General features: G+C 46.4%; 1 protein-coding gene across 1 annotated transcript in view; it reads right to left on the bottom strand.

The window, feature by feature from the left end:
• Window positions 1-7,178: 7,178 nt before the first annotated feature.
• LOC137518422 (collagen alpha-6(VI) chain-like) overlaps window positions 7,179-23,525 on the bottom strand; it is a 61,117-nt gene continuing 44,770 nt past the window's right edge. Inside the window, exons 9-11 of the mRNA XM_068236259.1 lie at window positions 17,066-17,138; window positions 15,281-15,447; window positions 7,179-10,372 (exon numbers count right to left, since the gene is read on the bottom strand). Of these exons, the coding sequence (XP_068092360.1) occupies window positions 10,353-10,372; window positions 15,281-15,447; window positions 17,066-17,138 (260 nt within the window). The 3' untranslated portion in view covers window positions 7,179-10,352. The remainder of the gene's footprint in view (window positions 10,373-15,280; window positions 15,448-17,065; window positions 17,139-23,525) is intronic.

Raw genomic sequence — 23,525 nt, 5'->3', positions numbered from 1 at the left:
TCATACTGTGTGTCCCACTGCCAGCAGCAGCAGCACATTCAGTGACTACTACCTGTGTGTGTGAGACACTTGTGTTGCTTAGACAGCATTGCTAATTCATAATGTGTGTGTCCCACTGCCAGCAGCCCACCAGCATTCAGCAGCACATTCAGTGACACCTGTGTGTGTGACAGGGAGCTGCACATTGTACTACCTACCCAGTACTGCATTTACCTACTACTAGTACCTGTTGTGTTTAGTTAACCCACCTCATCACTGCATACACCTACGTTTGTGTTGAGTGAACCCACCTCGCTGCACATAACTACCTTTTGTGTTGAGTGAACTTGCGTCACTGCATATAACTACCTTTTAAGTTGAGTGAACTCACCTCACTGCATATCTACCTTTTCTGTAGAGTGAACTCACCTCACTGCATATAACTACCTTTGTGTTGAGGAACTCAGCTGACTGCATCTAACTACCTGTTGTGTTCAGTGAACTCACCTCACTGCATATATAACTACCTTTGAGTTGAGTGAACTCACCTCACTGCACATAGCTACCTTTTGTGTTCAGTGAACTTACCTCACTGCATATATAACTACCTTTGGGTTGAGTGAACTCACCTCACTGCACATAGCTACCTGTTGTGTTCAGTGAACTCACCTCACTGCATATATAACTACCTTTGGGTTGAGTGAACTCACCTCACTGCACATAGCTACCTTTTGTGTTCAGTGAACTCACTTCACTGCATATATAACTACCTTTGGGTTGAGTGAACTTACCTCACTGCACATAGCTACCTTTTGTGTTCAGTGAACTCACCTCACTGCATATATAACTACCTTTGGGTTGAGTGAATTCACCTCACTGCATATCTACCTTTTCTGTTGAGTGAACTCACCTCACTGCATATAACTACGTTTGTGTTGAGTGAACTCAGCTGACTGCATCTAACTACCTGTTGTGTTCAGTGAACTCACCTCACTGCATATATAACTACCTTTGGGTTGAGTGAACTCACCTCACTGCATATCTACCTTTTCTGTTGAGTGAACTCACCTCACTGCATATACCTAGCTTCCCCCCGAGATGGACAAAATTGACAAACCAGGTAGAGGAAGAGGTAGAGGAAGGCCACCTGGCACTGGCAGGTCTGTGCGAGGTGGTGTTGTTGTGATTTCGTGCGGACCTGGACCAAAGTACAGTGCTCAGAAGAGGGCATGTGCCATCATTTCCCAAAATTGTGAGGACGTGCTTGAGTATTTAACACAGAAGACCTCATCTCCCGCAGCCAGTGCTACCAGCGCTAGTACAAGCACCACATCCGCTGCATTTGACACTTCGCAGGAGTTATTTGGTGGTGGTGGTGGTGAAATCACTGATTCACAGCCACTACTGCAACAACAAGAAGAAGGCGCAGGTACACCACCTCATACGTCTGAATTAGGTGGCGATAGTATGGACGTAATGTGTGAGGAGGGGCATGATGAACCACCTGAAGTTGGTGCAGTTGTGGAGTTGTCTGAGGAAAGCAAGGCTGGGCAGGAGGATTATGATGACGATTATACGGATGCCACATATGTTCCCAATAGAGGAGATGACCAGGGGGACAGTTCAGAGGGGGAGCCAGAGAGGAGTAGGAGGAGCCGACTCCATGATAGAAGCAGAGGGAGCTCATCCTCAGAAACAGCTGGGGGCAGTGTCCGGCGCCATGTATCGCCAGCTATGGCCAGCCAGCCAACATGCCCTTCAACGTCAGCTGCTGATGCCACCGTAGCGCCATCACCCCAGGGGGGCTCAGCGGTTTGGAAAATTTTTAACGTGTGTGTCTCAGATCGGAGCAAAGCCATCTGTTGTCTCTGCCAGCAAAAATTGAGCCGTGGAAAGGTCAACTCTCATGTAGGGACAAGTGCCTTACGAAGGCACCTGGAGAGAAGGCACAAACAGCTATGGGAAGAACACCTGAGGAAAAGCAGCACCCCTCAAAAGACAAGCCACCCTCATTCTCCTCTTCCTCCTTCAGGTGCATCGTCTTCATCCGCTTTCTCCCTTGAACCTCCACAGCCACCCTCCTTCACACCGCCTCTGCCCTTGAGTGGTTCCTGCTCCTCTGCCCACAGCAGTAGCCAGGTGTCCGTGAAGGAAGTCTTTGAGCGGAAGAAGCCAATTTTGGCCAGTCACCCTCTTGCCAGGCGTCTGACAGCTGGTGTGGCGGTGTGGCGGAACTATTAGCTCGCCAGCTATTACCATACAAGCTGGTGGAGTCAGAGGCTTTCCGTAAATTTGTGGCCATTGGGACACCGCAGTAGAAGATACCAGGCCGCACTTATTTTTCACGAAAGGCCATACCCAAACTGTACCGTGTAGTTCAGAGGCAAGTGGTGTTATCTATTGCGAAGAGCATTGGGTCAAGGGTCCACCTGACCACGGATGCCTAGTCTGCCAAGCACGGGCAGGGCCGCTACATTACATACAAATCGCATTGGGTCAACCTGGGGACCGATGGCAGCAAGCAGGGAGTACGTGGCTGTTCAGCGGACCGAGTTGTCACACCTCCACGGCTTGCAGGCAGGCCTCCTGCCACCTCCTCTCCTTCTCCTCCAGCTACATCCTCTTCGCTGCCAACCTCCTCCTCCTCAGCTGAGTGTCAGTTGAACTCTAGCGGTGCTGCCATCTCCTCTTCCTCTCCAGCTACACAGCCCCATCTCCCCAGAGCCTACGCTGCATGCCAGGTATGACGGTGTCACGCAATTTTAGACATGTCTTGCCTCAAAGCGGAGAGTCACACTGGAGCAGCTCTCCTGGCTGCTCTTAACAAACAGGTGGAGTAATGGCTGACCCCGCACCAGCTGGAGATCGGCAACGTGGTGTGTGACAACGGCAGCAATCTCCTTTCCGCTTTAAAATTTGGGAAAGCTGACACATGTACCCTGCATGGCACATGTGCTGAATCTAGTCGTGCAAAGATTTGTCTCAAAGTACCCAGGCTTAGAGGACGTCCTGAAGCAGACCAGGAAGTTGTGTGGGCATTTCAGGCGGTCTTATACGGCCATGGCACGCTTTGCAGATATTCAGTGGAAAAACAACTTGCCGGTGAAACGCTTGATATGCGACTCGCTGGAATTCCACCCTGCTCATGTTCTCTCGCCTGCTAGACCAGGAGAAAGCCGTCACCCAGTACCTGTACAACTACAGTAGAAGGACACAATCTGGGAAGATGGGGATGTGGCCCAACAGCTGGACACTGATGCGAAATGCATGCAGGACCATGCGGCCGTTTGAGGAGGTGACCAACCTGGTGAGTCACGCTGAAAGCACCATCAGCGACTTGATCCCCTACGCTTACTTCCTGGAGCGTGCCGTGCGTAGAGTGGTGGATGAAGCTGTGGAGGAGCGGGAACAGGAACAGCTACGGCAGGAGGAGTCGTGGGACCAATTTTCAGCCGAATTGCAGGTTTCCTCAACACCTGCGGCACCACAGAGGGGGGAGGAGGAGGAAGAAGAGGAGTCGTGTGGGGAAGGAGAGGAGTCAGACTCGGATGATTATGAGGAAGGTGTTTCTGTGGAGGAGGAAGAGGTGGCAGCGGCAGAAGAACAACCGCAGCAGCCGTCACAGGGGGCTTCTGCTGCTCCACGTTCCCGTGGTATTGTTCGTGGCTGGGGGGAGGAAGAGGAGTTGCGTGACGTCACTGTGGAAGAGCAAGAGGAGATGGACAGTACGTCTGGATCCGACTTTGTGCAGATGGCCTCTTTCATGTTGTCCAGCCTGTTGAGGGACCCCCGTATCAAAAAAATCAAGGCGAATGACCTGTACTGGGTGGCCACGCTACTAGACCCTCGGTACAGGCACAAAGTGGCAGACCTGTTAGCAACTCAACACAAGGCAGAAAGGATGCTGCACTTGCAGAACAAGCTGTCAATGATGCTTTACAATGCATTTAAGGGTGATGTGACAGTACAACGCAATAAAGGTACCACTGGCAGTATTCCTCCTCCTCCTCACCAGTCCACGCAGGCAAGGACAGGACGCTCCAGCGATCTCGGGGTGATGTCGGACATGCGGACATTCTTTAGTCCAACGCCTCGCAGTAGCCCTTCGGGATCCACCCTCCGCCAACGCCTGGACCGGCAGGTAGCCGACTACCTAGCCTTAAGTGTGGATGTACACACTGCGACTGCGAGCAGCGACGATGAACCCTTGCTCTACTGGTTGCGCATGCTTGACCTGTGGCCAGAGCTGTCCCAATTTGCCATACAACTTCTCTCTTGCCCTGCCGCAAGCATCCTGTCAGAAAGGACCTTCAGTGCAGCTGGAGGCATTGTCACGGAGAAGAGAATTCGCCTAAGTCATGACAGTGTTCAGTACCTGACCTTTATCAAAATGAACGAGGCATGGATCCCTGAGGGCTATTGCACGACTGAAGACTAAGTCAGTCCCCACACACAACATCTCTGCCTGCAGGCCCCTTGACTGCCTTCTCCGCCACCACCACCAGGGTCCAGGATTCTAGGCGGATTCCAGAATTTTTAAGGCCGCTGCTAGCAGTGGCCGCTATACTAATTTTTCTGGGGCGTGCACATGCCTGCCTAATTTTTCTGGCTGAACTGCAGGCGGCTGCAACAAAAAAACAAAAGGCATGTACATGTGCCCATCCCCCTTCGTGATCATTACCTTGCCACAGTGAAGGGGCTTGCGTATCACAATGAAGCAATGACCGCCGGCTATATGAGTGTCTCGGGTGGGGGTGGCACACCAAAGATAATAAGGTCGTTGTTTCATTGTGGTCAGACCAAATTTAATCAGCTGGACAGTCACTGTTCTGTCATTCAGCTACATCAGCCGGGCGACCATATGGGCTGAAAAGCCACCATCACCTGCACTCTCGTCATGGTGCGCACCAGTCCAGCACGCCCGTCACTACACAAACGGCTGTTTGCAGTCACTGCATACATTTCACTGCATCTGTGACTGCACATTATACCTGGCAGTCAGTGCATAACTTGCACTTGAATGGATACAGTTTTAAACAATTGAAAAATACAACCATCTACATTTTCAAACAATTGAAAAATACAACCATCTACATTTTCAAACAATTTAAAAATACAACCATCTACATTTTAAAACAATTTAAAAATACTACCATCTACATTTTCAAACAATTTAAAAATACAACCATCTACAGTTTCAAACAATTGAAAAAAAAGGCAAAAAACTTGCTCTCCGTAAAACATTCTTGGCAAATGCTTTTGACTTGGTTTGTCTTCCGCTGGGTCAAGGGTCCATCTGATCACAGATGCCTGGTCTGCAAAGCACGGTCAGGGCAGCTACAGCATGGGTCTCAGCAGGCTCCCCTTTCGGGCCGGAATCCAACCTTCATTCCCCGCCCATTACCCGTGGTGACAATGTCAGACTTGCCCGCCTCCATATGATTCTCGTGAAAGGAATGTGGTGTCATCTTTGCCCGCCATAACTGGTTTTCGTTAAAGGATTTAAAGTACATTCATTTCAAATACAGCAAGCCCTCGATAGTCAGGGCCAGGCCGAGGCATAGGCTGGAGAGGCTCCAGCCTCAGGGCGCAGTGTAGGAGGGGCCGCAGAATTCATTCAGCTGTCATTCCTAATTGTGTTTGAAGCAGAAAGAAATAAGAAAAGGGGATACATGGCAGTGACTGCAAGCCAGATAACTAGATATTAAGGTGTTGGGGAGGTTGTGGGCCCTGTGGCGCCTCTTAGTCTAATAGCAATCAGTGTGTGATGGCTGGGGTGGCAGGGATGGAGGGGCGCACTTTGGTGTCTGAGCCTCGGGTGCTGGAGGACCTTGTCCCGGCTCTGTCGATAGTCCTCCTGTATTGTTATTTTTGGTCACTACCTCGGGGCGGGCGTGCATGCCTGACTGCTGCCCTCCTTGGATGTGTAGTGGTAGCCGTTGCTCAGGCTCCACACCGGATTCCATCCCTCATTCCCCGGCCATTACCCGGGGTCACAATGCCAGACTTGCCCGCCTCCATAGGATTCTCATTGTAGCGGTATTGAACAAGTACCGCTACAAGTAGAAAATGTAATTTAAAAACAAAACGTAAGCTTTTTAACAATGCCATGGAAAGTTGAGAAGGCAGTCACACATTACCTGACATCACTGAGTGAGGAAGAGCAATCTCGCCATGTTGCGCAATAGTCCAGCATGGCGGTCACTACACAAACAGCTGGTAACTTGCGGTGCGTTACACAGTTAGTTTGGTGCGTCAGTGTGGAGCAGTACTCTAATTACACTACCTGATTGATGTATACACATGCAAGATGTTTGAAAGCACGTTAGGCCTGCAATTTAGCATTCAATGTGATTTCTGCCCTTAAAACGCTGTTTTGCTTCACATCCAGATTTTTCCCCGGGACTTTTGGCGTGTATCCCACTCCGCCATGCCCCCCTCCAGGTGTTAGACCCCTTGAAACATCTTTTCCATCACTTTTGGGGCCAGCATAATTTTTTCTATTTTTCAAAGTTCGCTTCCCCATTGAAGTCTATTGCGGTTCGCGAACTTTTCTCTGCGAACCGAACCTTCCGCGGAAGTTCGCGAACCCGGTTCGCGAACCTGAAATTGGAGGTTCAGCCCATCACTAATAACTAACAGCCGAAAAACTCAATAGGGGAAGCAGACAGATTACTGTATATTCCTGCGTATAAGACTACTTTTTAACCCTTGAAAATCTTCTAAAAAGTTGGGGGTCGTCTTATACGCCGGGTGTCACTGATGCCGGGTGATACGCCCTATCCTGTTACCGCCTCTCAGATCTCCCTGCTGAGGGAGGGCAATCTATTCTTCCATACCGCTCTGATAAACAGGTAGACAAGGAGAGCTGACCAGTCTACTTAAGGAGAGTTGACCAATGAAAGTGCAACAAGTCAATTGACTATATACTGTTATATACTGGGTAACACATACAGTACAGCACCAGTACATGAATTTTTCACTTTTTATTTGGTGTGCGTGGGAAGTGGGGTAGTCTTATACAGCGAGTATATCCCAAACTCTATATTTTTACTGGAAAAGTTGGGGGGTCGTCTTATACGCCCAGTCGTCTTATACGCCGGAATATACGTATGTTGTAACACAGGGGGATACGTAGTGAGTGCTTTTTTCCTTCTAGGACAGGCACAGTGCAGAGCATGTCTGGAGACTTCACCAACGTCAGTGTTTATTTTGTGCAGTACTAGTGATATACAGATTATTTACAACATTTACAGAAGAACAAGTTACAAAACATAAACAAAATCTTTGCCTCTGGGTGGGCTATTAATAAAATTTAAAGATGAGAATTCCTCTTTACAAGGTAATCTATATACACTGTTGAGTATCTGATCATGAAGTACCGGTAATATATAGGAGTATGTGATTCTTACCTCCTTAAAGACATACCACAAAGGTAAATACATGTTTTATTCATGCACAATAGACGACGGGCTTCACTGCTTCCCCAGGACAACACATTAGTGCCTTAAAAGCAGTAATGAGCGCCTCTATAATACTATTAGAATAATTATGAATACAAATAGTGCCTGTCCAAAAACACGTTCCTTATAGATGTGGTATTTTGTGTATAATCAGTCCCTTGCAAATGTTTACATGGAGACAATAGGACATGGTAATGATTAGGTGAATAAAAAGTACCAAGGGGGGTGTGGCCAAATATCACACACAGAGACTCGCTGGACACCATCCACTCAAAGGCAGACAATTCAGTAAACAGCAAATCACCTTATAGATAATTAGAAGTCAGAGGTATGTACTAAAAATTCTGCATGTTTACGCCAACGTAGCACAGCCTTTAGGTTTGTACGTCTTGGGCTCAGGTCACACTGCAAAGCGTGTGTAAACCAACAGTGAACAGATCCTCTGTTATTGATAGGATCTGTTCACTTTGTCAATCAGAAAACACAATCGGACCGTAACACAAATGCAAAGTCCCAACCTGCACAGTTTTTCCCAATAGCGGAGGCATCTCCTAAAGAAACCTATGGGGGGGTTGGGGGAATGCATTTGCTCCGGATACGAATAAGCTCCAAAAATCAACCAGAGAGGCCACTGAACTCTCTGCATTGCTCCAAACTGACTGTTTTGTCTGTGAAACGATATACCTCATATCTTATTCCATTAGCCCTGACTACACACCATAATCATGATTTTGTATACCAAAGAGAGAATACAAAGATTGTTCTATACATGTCATTTACATTATTTCTCTCAGATTTACAGTATAAATAACGTGTACTCTAAATCTCCATAAGCATAGCAAGAAGTACCGTAGTGTCACACAGGTGGAATCTTTACTTCACTATCTCTTTTCTTCATATCTTTCAATCAGGACTAGGTCCAATACTAGCTCAATGGATTCACAGATTATAGGAAAAGAACCCGGGAAGGGGGGGACATATTTCTCTCTTGCAGGGCCAGGAATACACAAAGACCCCTAAGTCACATCTCCTCAGGCCAGTGTGCATAGTGTAAGCGTGGGCACTCTCTACAATAAACTGTCCTCTTTACATCCTTGATAAGGAGGGAAGGGGTTCCGTAAGATAATTTGTGTAGAATGGTTTCCATACTTTTTTAAATCTTTTTGAGGCAGTCATCTAGTATTGCCTTCAAAACAGAGTGTGGGGGTCTTCCAGGCAGCTGTATACCTCCTGACTTTTAATTGGCTGTAGGAACAGTAGCTGATTCCTGAATTGACTGTGTTTGAGCGGTTGGTGGTCATGGAGTCAGTGTGTGAGTGTGCAAACGGTCACTTACAATCTATCCAAGGTTTATAGTGCTGATTAGGACCATCCCATATCTTCAAGTTCCCTGTACGAAATAAACCACGTCTCTTTGTTTTTGAATATTTACTCACATCTGCAAAATTGGACCTGAACTACACAAGGTATAAGATTTTGTTTGATTTTACAGGATATATGTGATTCTTGACATATTATAAAGCTTTGTACAGAAGTGAGATAATGGTCGGACTATTTCTGTTTTCTGTGCAGTACTCCCCATACAGACATGTTCTGTAGGTTTTTTATAGATTGCTTAGGGTACATGTAATCTTGATTTACAGTCTGTCCAGCTGTATACCAGTCTCACCCTGTCCCTAACATATCCTAGTTAATATGTTTTTGGGTTGTAGGCAAAAACTAGAGTGCTCAGAGGAAACCCACATAAACACCGTGAGTGAATACAAAATCAATGCAGGTGATGTCTTGGTAAAGTTAAAACCCAAACCTAGCATTCCTGTACTGCACGGTGAGAGTATTATCCACTGTATTGCCCTCTGCATAAAATTAATGTGGGTGTTAATATGAGCAAGGCATTGCAATCCTTGCTGCTACATAAGCCAGATTCAGGGGTGTAGCAATAGCCATAGCAACTGCTAAGGGGTTGTGGAGCATAGGGGCTCAAGTGGTAATAGATGTGTAATGTAAACTATTAATTTTCCTTTGCTTGTCCCCATCTGACTTTATCTCGGTGCCCATTGGCCAGTGAACTCATATCCCATGGGGTAGGGGCAGGTGGTATTGCTGAAGATTGCCTAGGTCTGATGGCGCCATCAAAATTCTGCTATGGGGCACCATAATCTCTAGCCACACTGTGAACTGATTCAGCTTCCCTGTATTGTCTGTGCCCTCTGTAAATAGAGAAGGTCGGAGATATAGCACTACTTTGGGGATCATCTTGGATCCAGTGGGGATAGGAAGATGGGTTCACCTGCCTGTGACTCTCATTATTCAAAATAAAACATGACAAGCTTCTAACAAAGGGGTTCTTGAAACAAACATTCCAGGTTGGTAACTAACTAAAATATGCAACTATGAAAAAGAGAATTTTGTCACCGATATATATGCCTTTGTCACATTTTTTCATGAATGTGAATTGTTTTTGGAATTTCCAGTCTAAGTCTGGCAGCTGATACCTGCAGCTCAAAAAGGCATAAAGACATAAGAAAGAAAAGAATGGCGGTATGAAAAGGAATGGCTAAGTGAACTTGTAACACAATAAAGAGCTTCTGTATTACAGTGATTTGTTTAAATACAATAATTTAAAGTAGGATAAGGAACATGTTTGTCATTCAGCACAGATAGAAGAAGTCAACCAGGAAACACAATCTTCAGTCCTTCTCTCCAGTACTGTTTTATCATCACCTAAGATTATAGAGAGAATTCTAGAAGATTTCCAACTTATAGTGTCCTGTGACGGCTCCTGTGTAGCAACCTTTTCTCGCTTTTTTCAGATATTCTGCATTAATTAATTGTTCTCTTCTGCGTTGATTCTCTGTTCACATTAGCTGTTCTTTTTGTTCACAACACTGTTCATAGTATGAAAACAATTCACCTTTCTTCAGGTTTACCTGAAAGAGATGACATTTTTATTCTAGTTGTCCATACCAAACACATCCTGTAATACTAATAATATGGCTTCACAAGGAATAGATAACATTGTTCAGCAGCAATTGTGTCACATCAGAGGTTATAAGCAAAGTATTTCACACTGGAAGCAATAATGATTTTTTATTTTATAATATTTTATTTGAGTTCCCATCTGGACTGTAAAGCTCCAATTTACTAAACGGTATTCCGGCTCTACCTGCCAATATAGCTATATAGCCCATGCTGCCAATAAAAGTCAAATGAGAACAGGAACCTAGCTTTATTATTATTATTATTATTTAGTATTTATATAGCGCCGACATCTTACGCAGCGCTGTACAGTATATATATATATTGTCTTGTCACTAACTGTCCCTCAAAGGAGCTCACAATCTAATCCCTACTATTATCTTATGTCTGTATGAATTATGTAGTGTAAGCACTATAGTCTAGGGCCAATTTAGGGGTGAGCCAATTAACTTATCTGTATGTTTTTCTAGCTTTAGAAAAGACCCAGCATGAAACTATGAATGGAATATCTGTGCAGAGTTGAAGGTCATTGTCCATTTTGCTTGGCTTGCAGCTTGGATACACAATGCTGTTTTCTAAAGAAATACAAGGACAAGAAATAACAAAAATACCGTATATACGGAAATATGGCCAAAATGCTTCACACTTTTTCAAGAATGTGATCAGCAGTCCACTTGCCAGTGCTGAAAACGTTTCACTCCTATTTTGTGCATTAAATTCACATTGAATATTTTTTTTATAAAAGCAAACGTTCAAACTTGAGTTGCACCCATACATTTAGGACATACAACTCCCAGAAGAAGTAATAATGAATGGTAAGATTAAAGGGGAACTGTAGTGAGAGGTATATGGAGGCTGCCATATTGGTTTCCTTTTGAACAATACCAGTTGTCTGGCTAGCCTGCAGATCCTCTGCCTCTAATACTTTTAGCCACAGACCCTGAACAAGCATGCAGCAAATCAGGTGTTTCTGACATTTTTGACAGATCTGACAAGATTAGCTGCATGCTTGTTTCTGGTGTGATCCACACTACTGCAGGCAAATAGCTCATCAGGGCTGCTGGGCAACTGGTATTGCTTAAAAGGAAATAAATATGGCAGCCTCCATATACCTCTCACTACAGTTCTCCTTTAAAGGAGCATTGTCAATAGGTTCCTAATACTGAAACAAACACAAGATTATCTGCCTAAAACAGAAAAGTGAAACTTTTTTTAAATTTTCATGGCACCACGCCTCACACTACACCATATTAATATCTCTGGGCTTTTACCTGGAAGTTATCGAGAAATAGGGATGAGACCAAAGAGTATCCTTACTCAATGAGCAAGTGTTCTTGGCATTCATTAATGTCTAATGTTGAGTGTCTGACTGATGGTGCCCACTTTACCTCTGTCCTCCCCCCCCTCTTCTTTCTCTCCTTTTCTCCCCCCCTGATTTCCCTTTTTACCCTTCTTTCTATTTTTCTTGTCTCTTGCCATTAGTATTTGTATGAGGTTTGCTACCCTTTGTTGATAGTGTACAACCCTTGCATAATACAACACAGCCTGTATTGTGGTATATGTAGGAATTACAATTATGGTTAGGGGTACTCCTCTGCTGTATGGTTAATCATCGCTGAGTATGTTTGTCATACCTATTTTTGTATTGCTGCATTTTACCTATTAGTTGTGTTATACTAATTGGCAGAGAATTGTTGTTTCTTCTTTTATGTCATTTTTTTCAGTTGCTGTTACTTTATTTTTATAAATAAAAAAACCTTATTGTTAATCTTTCTAGCATTGTTTATTAGAGAATGAAGATGCAAACCTGTGTATTTTTCTCACCTCAGGTTCCCTTTAAATCTGGGGTGTCAAACTCAAATTCAAAGTGGGACAACATTGTACACGGGGACAAGGTCGCAGGCAAATCTAAATGTGTAGTGGCCACCTCTCTCCCTTATAACATTCCCTGTCCTGGTGTTTAATACCCCCCTTCCCTATACAGTTTCCTGGTGTCTAGTGGGTCTCCCTCCCCTATACAGTTCCCTGGTGTCAAATGGTCACCTCCCTCCCCTATAAAGCTCCCTGAGGTCTGGTGCTTTCCCCCTCTCTCCCCCATATGGCTTCCCATTTGATCTAGGGCTTAACATTTTTTACAGCTTGCCTTGTGGTCTAAAGAGGGTCAAACATAATGGAAAGTGGGGAAACCACTTGGGGGCCAAATTTGATGGCTCTGCGGGCCAGAGTCTGACATTTATGCTTTAGATGACATGAAATGAAACACAGACAAAATAAAAATAGTTTTTTGGTTAGGTCTTTAATCCTTTCAGAACAAATGTTCCTTTCTCCCTTTTCCCCTACCCCCATCCTCTTCATCCACCTCTTCTTACTTTTCTTCACCTGCCTTCTTATAGCTTGTCACACATTCATTTTCTGATGCTTTTAGGGCCCATTTCCACTTGTGCCGCACAGGTCAGCGAGACGCGCGGTGGCACCTCCGGGTCTGCGGGTACGCAGACGTATCCCATCAGCCATGCCACGCACAGCTATGGGATTCGCAGCCTTCCACACAACTTCGGATGGAAAAGCCAGTCGATTCGCTGGCGCATCCCTATGGCAGAGTTTCCCCGTGCGATTTGTCTGCGGGGAAACTCTACGGATTCAGCGTGGTTTCCGCGCCAGTGGAAACGGGCCCTAAAACCAATAGTCTGTGAGGTCCCTTTGCATTCTGTGTCCCTTCCTTTCTCCTGCTGGCGGCTCCATAAGATGTGCAGCCCAAACTTGAGTGGCGTCACGTAGACTATGCATGTGCGGCCCTGACATTTTCTCCACAACTTATGCAATTGCATTTGACACCCCTGCTTCAAAAGTATTCTACCAGAGAAAGCACAAATTCAAAACCAGGGTAAGGAGCTTTGCCTTGTTTATATGCATTGTAACAGCCTTATTTGCTACTTAAAGAGACACTGAAGCGAAAAAAAATATATGATATAATGAATTGGTTGTGTACTATGAATAAGTACTAGAAGATTAGCAGCAAAGAAAATATTCTCATATTTTTATTTTTAGGTATATAGTATTTTTTTCTAACATTGCATCATTCTATAATATGTGCAGATTACACAACACTCAGCATTCAAAATGATTCTTTCAGAGCAGTCTGTGAACTAATGACCTCTCCTCTGGCAGAGAAAAAGTAAACAGTTCAATAACAGTTGAGATAATAAAAGTCAGAAAACAGCCCTCTCCACGACTTTGAAAGTCGTAGAGCTTAATGGCTTTTTTGCATAGAGATAACAACTGGAGTTTCTTAACTCTTTCTGTACTGGAAACAATTAGACTGATGTATCTGATCTTAATGTTTTATTTCTTAGCTGTACTACACATACAAATCATAATATCATATTTTTTTTTTCGCTTCAGTGTCTCTTTAAGGCTGATTGCACACCTGAGTTTTTCTGTGCAATGCGGTGCTCGCTATGCATATGACCCTGTGCCACCATACTGGGCAGGAAGTACATCACTGGAATTCTAATTGGACCGCACATGCATGGTGTGCTCCCGTCGTGCACACTTACTGTGTCACCCATTGACTTGCATTGCTGCTTAATCCGTGTGGTAGGCACGAATCACGCAGTAAAGCGCTGCAGACTTTACATCGGGAATGCAACAGTTTGAATACTTCTGGCGCACCACATCAAGTGTGTAAGTCTCCAATGCATTAGTTGCATTGCCCTTGCGGCAGGGAAGCCTAACATGGTGCGATGCAGACTGCAAGGGGTTATGATGTTAAGACTGTAGGCCTTAGAGGGATGAAAGTGGAATGTGCTTTCTACAAACATCTCTGCCCAAGCTGACAATCAAGACACAATATCAGGGATGTAGTGATACCCCTCATACCACTGCATCTGCCAACAAGCAGGACAGGAACTATTGCTAATCTGTATCTTAAAGAAATGCTATGACAGTTAAAAAAGTCAAAATTTGAGGCTTTTTTCAGTGTTTTGTAAACCGAGGATGGAGGAGCACACATGTGTCAAGTAGTGTGCCAAGACCCCTATCCCAGTGCCTGAAGGGGTACACATCGGTACAGTCACGCAATCGGCTTGGCACCACTTCAAAGAGTAAACGTTCTCCATTGCATCAAAACCATGTCAACGCTGTTTTGGGTCAATCCTTTCTCAAGCTGCATTAGGCCTGGGACTACGGGCACTTTGTGGCAATCAAAAAGTACTCATGATTTGCCAAATCGCGGAAGCGTGTGACTATTCCCAGAGCGAGCCCAATTTGCCCACTGTAGCATTTTCCTATTGATCTGAGCCATGTTGCTAGTGGGACCACCCCCAAAGGGATCCACTGGTGTAGTGCTTTGCTGATCACCGACGATTAGCAAGCCCTGCATAATAACTCCTATTGGGTCACAGGCCTCAGCCACAAACCTACAGAAACTCAAAGTACCTTCAAATACACCCTCCCCCAGGTGCCCAACAATGCACACCATCAAAGCATGTGCAAGAGTGGAGTCTGGCAGACCTGATGGGACACTGATAACCTAACATGCTAATATCCATGCATATTCATATCCCTGCCAAAGCAAATGCATAAACAAATGCATAAACATATTAGCTCACCCTAAGCTGATGCCATGGTAGCTCACAATACAGACCAGCATCTAGGCTCCTCCAGATGTGGGGGTGGTATGAGAGACGGCTAGACAACACAAAACAGTGGTCTGTCACTGCTGCTCTTTAATAAAGAGCTTTTTTTTACACTTTCAAGTGGTGCTGATCCGATCGTGGGACATGGTAATCCCATGTAAATGTAGACATGCTGGGTGTCCTCTTGTATTTTCTGAAGTGGTGCTTGTTCAGTTAACTTACCAGAGAAATTGGATGATCCCTGCTCATTGTGGGGGCTTAGTGAGGTCACGTATGTGTGCTGAGTTGATGTAACAGCCTCCATCTTGTTATCGCCACTATCATCCGTGGACATCCAGTTTAGTGAGGAATGATGGAGTAAATCACTTCTCAGGTCACCTTCATGTAATCTATGAGGAAATAAATACGTGTCTGGATCACATAATATATTATTGTGACTTTTTTTTATTGAAAAATATAGTCCTGATTCAAGCATGAGATCGAGATGAGATAATCTGAAGCTACTAAAGACACCTGAAATGCCAGTGACTGATATCATTAGTGTAAGGAATGATTGGAGGTGAGAGATCACTTCACTCTTATTTGGATGAGCATCCAGTACCCTTCCAGTATTGACCAGGACCTAATTATACTGAATAATCCACATGGAACTCGTGGCTTTATTACAAGTACACTTCCTGGACTTCCTCCCCACCCCATGACCACAGTAGCTGCAGGGGATACTTTCACACTACTAATGCTATAATGAAAAAGATAAACATGAATTAAGCGTTCAAATAAACTTGACAGCATAATGGTAACAACTCGGTTAAAACTATGCTCATATTATCAGTGGTATTTGCAAATATCTGATCACACCTGCCCGATGCCATCAGGGTGTAACACTAGACCCTGCAAGGGATGCAGCCGCAGGGGGGCCCAGAAGCCACAGGGGGCCCTGTCCTGAGAGACTGACAACTAAAGGTGGCCATACACTGGTCGATTTGCCATCAGATTCGACCAACAGATAGATCCCTCTCTGATCGAATCTGATCAGAGAGGGATCGTATGGCTGCCTTTACTGCAAACAGATTATAAATCGATTTCAGCATGAAACCAATCACAATCTGTGGTGGTGCTACTGCAAGCCTCCCCCCCCCCCCCCCCCGCATACATTATCTGCTCCAGCTGGCGCGTGTCCCCACTGTCACCGCTGTCTCTTCTCCGCTGGGTTCTGCGTTCCGGTCTGGCTGGAATCACTTCTTTCTGTCCGGGGAAGTTTAAACAGTAGAGGGCGCTCTACTGTTTAAACTTCCTTCCAGGACAAGAAGTGAAGCCAGCCGGATCGGAATGCGGAACACAGTGGAGAAGAAGACATCGGTGACAGCGGGGATACACGCCAGCCGGAGCAGGTAATGTATTGCCCGACAACCGATGCAGGTAATGTATTGCTGCTGTATTGCGTCGGTCGTCAGGCATTCGAACGCAGCTATCGACGCACTCCCGACCCGCCGGAGATTGAGAAAAATCTTCCGCACGGACGGATCGACGGGAACGATTGATTTCGGACGGAAATCAATCGTTTGCACAACGATTTCACAGCAGATTCGATCACAATGATCGAATCTGCTGTATATCGGCGGGAAAATCGTTAGGTGTATGGGCCCCTTAAGGGTAAGGAGAGAAAAAGCTTTTTGCTCTCTGCACAATTGTTCTAATGAGTGCATCTGTTCAGCTACTGATAACGAATCATACAAAGTTTTGTAGACACTTGAAACACATTCAAGTGTGCACTAGCCAACTGAATAACATTGGTTCTCAGATTACCTGTGCAGAAAGCAGGGGGTGGGGGTTGTCGGGAGGGGCTCCCATCCAAAGTTTCCCAGGGGGGCCCAGTGATTTCTAGTTACGCCCCTGGATGCCATTCACAGCATCGACAGTGATGAGTATGTGATGAGTCTATGTAGCAATGCACTATGTTTGCTAAACAGAATTAGACGTGTGAAACACATCAAATATTGTACATACGTCAGTCTTTTCCCTCGGAGGCTTCCAGAAGCAGAACATTTCAGCTGTGGTGATGGATACTTGTTTATTGACCCTGTTGAGATATTAGTGTAAACTGTTTTCTTTGGAATTTATAAAGTTTTCATAGATGTTAAATAAGCAATGAACTGATGAGGGCTGCAATGTTAGAGAAATGAAAAAAAGGTACAAGGTTGTAATGCAAAATTTGTCACTAAAGCTGACCTTACATCCCCGAAACAGTGTTTTTTTGCTGCTGAACACTTGTATGTGTGCTGCAGGCAATGCGATCTTCATGTATGTATGCATGTTAGTGGGTGTAGGGAATGTAGGTTCATCAGGGTTATGGTAAAGCTATTGAATCTTATTAGGTGGCAGCATCGTGTTGGATTACATTTAAAGTACTGTATTTTTCAGGAATATAAGACGCAATTTTTCGCCCCCCAAAAATGGGTCGGAAAAGTCACTGTGTCTTATTTTACAAATACAGGGAGTCCCCAACTTACGAACGCATATCGATACAACCTCGCCTCGCTGCAATGTCCGGGACTTTCTATATTGTTCCCTTGTCCTCTTTTGTGTCCCCCGTGTCCACCTCCACTCCCATAGTTAAAAGCAGCGGCAGTGGGTCTCACCTGATCTATCAACTCCCGCAGTGATCAGAGGCCTCTCCCACACTGTTCCCGTAGTGCTGAAGCCGGCACTACGGGAACAATGAGGGAGAGGAAAAGTATCTGAACGTCATGGGAGTCACTGGATCAGGTGAGATGCACTGCCACAGGTTTTATCTACGCACCGGGAGCGGAGGGGACACAAAGGAGGATGCAGAGGGAGAACAGAGGGTGATACACTGGTTAAAAAGGGGAAAGAAGGAAGACAAACTGGGTAGAAAGGGGGGGCAGAGAAAGGCAAACAGGGCACAAAAGGGGGACAAACAAGGACACGGGGACAAAAAGGAGAACACGGCCATGGGGACAGATGAGGACAACAAGACACAGGGACAAAAAAGGGTATGGAGGAGGACACCAGGGGGACAATAGAGGACACAGAAGGACATTTTTTTGTCCTCTAAACCTAGGTGTGTCTTATAGTCTGGAGCATCTTGTAGTCCAAAAATCCAAACTGTCATAGATTAGCCTGGCTGCATGAAAACAAAATATGGGTAGATCTCCCTCTTGTCCTCTCCTGCCATGATTGTTAGGGTTATGCAAGTATCAGTTTCAGTGGCGTAGAGATCGTCGGACCCCATAGCAAAACTTGCATGGGGCCCTCAGATGGAGGCACTCTTAAAGGAATTCTATCAAAGATTACATTTTTGAGGAAACCTCTTTAATCAATGTAAAATAAATGTAAATAAAGAAGTCAGCATATATTTTTTGTGTGCTGTAATTTTTTTCAACATGTGTGTGTAACACAGTGTGCCCTGAGGACACACTGACGGCGACGGGGTACTGGAACAGTCCATGGTGACAGGGGACGCCAGGTGTATAACAGCATTGCAGGCTATTCCCTGGCTCCCCCACCCGTGGCCGCCGCAGTAACAAGCCATCCGTTCTGCTAAGTTATACCCGCACAATAGTATTTAACCACTTAAGGACCAGCGGTCTCTGGGCACTTAAAGACCAGAGACCGCTGGTCCAATCCCGACGAAATCCCGACGAATCGCCGCACATACCCGCCGCAACCGCCGTCATCGCCGCTCGCCGGGACCCTCAGGACATAGACTCTACCGTCTCTATGACGGCAGAGTCATGTGAGCCGGTCAGGAGCCGCTTTCATTGGCTCCTGACCCTGTTTTTCAATGCAGGCGCGGAGCTAGGGGGGGTCGGTGTAGGACAAGTGCCCCGGGGCGCCTGGTCCCCAAGGGCGCCCTCCGCCTGGCTGAGCTGCGGGGGGTTTTTTTATTTTTATTTTTTTTTTGGCGGGTGAGGGGAGCAGCGCAGAGAAGAGGGAGAGCTGTGCGGACGGTGGGGAAGGGGGGCCATATCCCCCCTCCTTCCCTCACCTTAGGTGCTCTCTCCCTCCCTCGCTGTCCCCTCCAATGTCCGGGTGGCTCTTGGCTGGCAGCGGCGGGCGGAACTCACCTCCGATCTCGCTCCAGCGCCGGGCGGAAGTTCGGGTGCGCAGCCGCTGCTCTGGTCTAGACCAGACCGGAGTAATGGCAGATCCATCCGGCGCTGCGACGAGACGGAGGTAAGTTCCGCCCGCCGCTGCCAGCCACCCGGACATTGGAGGGGACAGCGAGGAAGGGAGAGCAGCTCTTCTCTGCGCTGCTCCCCTCTTGCTGGGGAGGGGGACACCTGACCTGGCTACCTACTCTGGGCACATATACCCCTGCCTACATATACTGGACTTATATCCCTGGCTACCTACTCTGGGCACATATACCCCTGGCTACCTACTCTGGGCACATATACCCCTGGCTACCTACTCTGGGCACATATACCCCTGGCTACCTACTCTGGGCATATATACCCCTGGCTACCTACTCTGGGCACATATACCCCTGGCTACCTACTCTGGGCACATATACCCCTGGCTACCTACTCTGGGCACATATACCCCTGGCTACCTACTCTGGGCATATATACCCCTGGCTACCTACTCTGGGCACATATACCCCTGGCTACCTACTCTGGGCACATATACCCCTGCCTACATATACTGGGCATATGCCCCTGGCTACCTACTCTGGGCACATATACCCCTGGCTACCTACTCTGGGCACATATACTCCTGCCTACATATACTGGGCATATACCCCTGGCTACCTACTCTGGGCACATATACCCCTGGCTACCTACTCTGGGCACATATACCCCTGGCTACCTACTCTGGGCACATATACCCCTGGCTACCTACTCTGGGCACATATACCCCTGGCTACCTACTCTGGGCACATATACCCCTGGCTACCTACTCTTGGCACATATACTCCTGCCTACATATACTGGGCATATACCCCTGGCTACCTACTCTGGGCATATATACCCCTGGCTACCTACTCTGGGCACATATACCCCTGGCTACCTACTCTGGGCACATATACCCCTGGCTACCTACTCTGGGCACATATACCCCTGGCTACCTACTCTGGGCACATATACCCCTGGCTACCTACTCTGGGCATATATACCCCTGGCTACCTACTCTGGGCACATATACCCCTGGCTACCTACTCTGGGCACATATACCCCTGCCTACATATACTGGGCATATACCCCTGGCTACCTACTCTGGGCACATATACCCCTGGCTACCTACTCTGGGCACATATACCCCTGGCTACCTACTCTTGGCACATATACCCCTGCCTACATATACTGGGCATATACCCCTGGCTACCTACTCTGGGCACATATACCCCTGGCTACCTACTCAGGGCACATATACCCCTGCCTACATATACTGGGCATATACCCCTGGCTACCTACTCTGGGCACATATACCCCTGGCCACCTACTCAGGGCACATATACCCCTGGCTACCTACTCTGGGCACATATTCCCCTGGCTACCTACTCTGGGCACATACCCCTGGCTACCTACTCTGGGCACATATACCCCTGCCTACATATACTGGGCATATACCCCTGGCTACCTACTCTGGGCACATATACCCCTGCCTACATATACTGGGCACATATACCCCTGCCTACATATACTGGGCACATATACCCCTAACTACATATACTGGGTACATATACTCCTGGCTACATATACTGGGCATATATACCCCTGGCTACATATACTGGGCATATATACCCCTGGCTACATATACTGGGCACATATACCTCTGGCTACATATACTGGGGACACATACCCCTGCCTACATATACTGGGCACATATACCCCTGGCTACCTGTTCTGTGGACATCTCTACCCCTGGCTACCTGTTCTGGGGACATCTATACTGCTGGCCACCTATTCTGGGGACACCTATAGACCTGGGGCTACCTATTTTTGGGGAAGCACTGCTGTCAGATTGAGTGTATTTTGGGGAACTGCTGCCAGGTGAGAGGTGTCTACCATATTAAGGGGGCATTCTGCCTATTTATGTGAAATGCTGTCTATTTATGTGCCTCATGACTGCTGAATTTGTCTTGTTGGGGGCCTCATGGTTACTGAATTTGTCTTGTTGGGGGCCTCATGATTTGTTGGGGGCCTCAAGATCGCTGAATTTGTCTTGTTAGGGGCCTCATGATTGCTGAATTTGTCTTGTTAGGGGCCTCATGATTGCTGAATTTGTCTTGTTGGGGGCCTCAGGATTGCTAAATTTGTCTTGTTGGGGGCCTCATGATTGCTGAGTTGGTCATGTTGGGGGCCTCATGTTTACTCATGATTGCGGAATTTGTCTTGATGGGGGGGGGCTCATGATTGCTGAATTTGTCTTGGAACATGCTGGAAGGTACATACTGAGGGAGGGTGGGTGAGCGTGAGCCTGCTAACCTCCATGTACATTTGAAGGGGCGTGACCAAATGTGGAGCACCCATAACCACGCCCACATTTGGTCACGACCCTTCACCTTAGGGGGCGCATTAATAGTCTTTGTCCCCGGGCGCTGAAAACCCTAGCTACGCCTCTGTTTCAATGTAAGCCAATGGGAACGGCTTACATTGAAAGACAGGGTCAGGAGCCAATGAAATCGGCTCTTGACCGGCTCACATGACTCTGCCATCATAGAGACAGGCAGAGCCTGTGAGATGCGGCGAGAATCGGCGGGTTTGAGCGGCGCGATCGGCGGGTAGCGGCGGAAACAGCGGATGCGCGCTGCGGACAGTGTTTGAGATCTACGCCCTGCCAGCCAGGAGCCCACCAATACAGGGCGTAGATCTCAATCACTGCGGTCCGAAAATGGTTAAGAGGTCGCACTTCCATATGCGCACAGTGTCTCGGCGAGTCAGTGGATGATGTTTGCTATCGAGGCAAAGGAGGGCGGAAGTGTTCCGTTCTGACAGAGCGCTGTAATACATAATTATTACAGCACTCTGTCAGAACGAAACACTTCCGCCCTCCTTTGCCTCGATAGCAAACATCATCCACTGACTCGCCGAGACACTGTGCGCATATGGAAGTGCGACCTCTTTAATACTATTGTGCGGGTATAACTTAGCAGAACGGATGGCTTGTTACTGCGGCGGCAACGGGTGGGGGAGCCAGGGAATAGCCTGCAATGCTCTGTTATAGACCTGGCGTCACCTGTCACCATGGACTGTTCCAGTACCCCGTCACCGTCAGTGTGTCCTCAGGGCACACCGTGTTACACACACATGTTGAAAAAAATTACAGCACACGAAAAATATATGCTGACTTCTTTATTTACATTTATTTTACATTGATTAAAGATGTTTCCTCAAAAATGTAATCTTTGATAGAATTCCTTTAAGCAATGCCACCTACTCCTACCCTGTGGATCTATGTTGATTGGGCAATTTACATTATCATGCAATCAAAACTGTACATAGTTCATGGGCCCTGAGACAAAGCCAGAAGGTAGAGAAAAACAAAATAAGCTAATTGTGAATACATTAAAGAGGAACTTCAGCCTAAACAAACATACTGTCATTAAGTTACATTAGTTATGTTAATTAAAATAGATAGGTAATATAATCTCTTACCCACCCTGTTTTAAAAGAATAGGCAAATGTTTGATTTCATGAGGGCAGCCATCTTTTTGGTTGAAAGGAGGTGACAGGGAGTATGAGACACAGTTCCAACTGTTCTGTGTGCTGATCACCTCTCCCAGTTGCTAGGCAACATGAATAACAACATAGGAAATCCCATCATGCTTTGCACAGCATCAGGGAAAAAAAGCCCGGGCAGTTTTCTTTGATGGGTGGAGCTTAGCTAAAAATGCAGCTAAAAATGATGCTTTGGTAAGAAAAACAAAGTTCTGATGCTGTGAAACTGTTAAAGAAACACCAAGCCTTTTCAGTTCTGCTGAGTAGATTTTTAGTCCGGAGGTTCACTTTAAATAGACTCTGAAGCCTCTTAAAAATCCTTTTTTTTTTAAACAATCCTGCTTAATACATTAATACATTAGCCCTAATTAAACCGTTTCTCCTTTTATCCTGTTGGCGCCTCTGTTGTCTATTACGGTTCTACTTAGGTGATGGTTTTGGCGAAAACTAAAACAGTCCAGGGCACAAATTTGAGCTGAAAATGGATTGGCGGAGTAGACTGACAGGACAGACTGCAGACAGGTGTGATAGAGTGGACTAGCAGGACTGACTGCAGACAGGACAGGCAGGGTGTACTTACAAAAACTGTGGAGAGAACTGGAGGGTGTACTAACAAAAACTGCGGAGAGGACTGGCAGGGTAATAACAGACTGATAGACTGGCAGGGATAATGATGTGGCATCACGCTGCATCTGTATTAAGCAAACAGCACTGAGGCATAACACTGGTGCAGTACATTCACACTCTAGATTGCCTTTACCTTTGTTACCAGAGAGTGTAAA

This window comes from Hyperolius riggenbachi, chromosome 5 (genome assembly GCF_040937935.1).
Source record: "Hyperolius riggenbachi isolate aHypRig1 chromosome 5, aHypRig1.pri, whole genome shotgun sequence".
NCBI classification, from domain to species: Eukaryota; Metazoa; Chordata; class Amphibia; order Anura; family Hyperoliidae; genus Hyperolius; species Hyperolius riggenbachi.
Note: the sequence above shows the minus strand (reverse complement) of the source record. Positions and strands in the feature narration are given on the sequence as shown.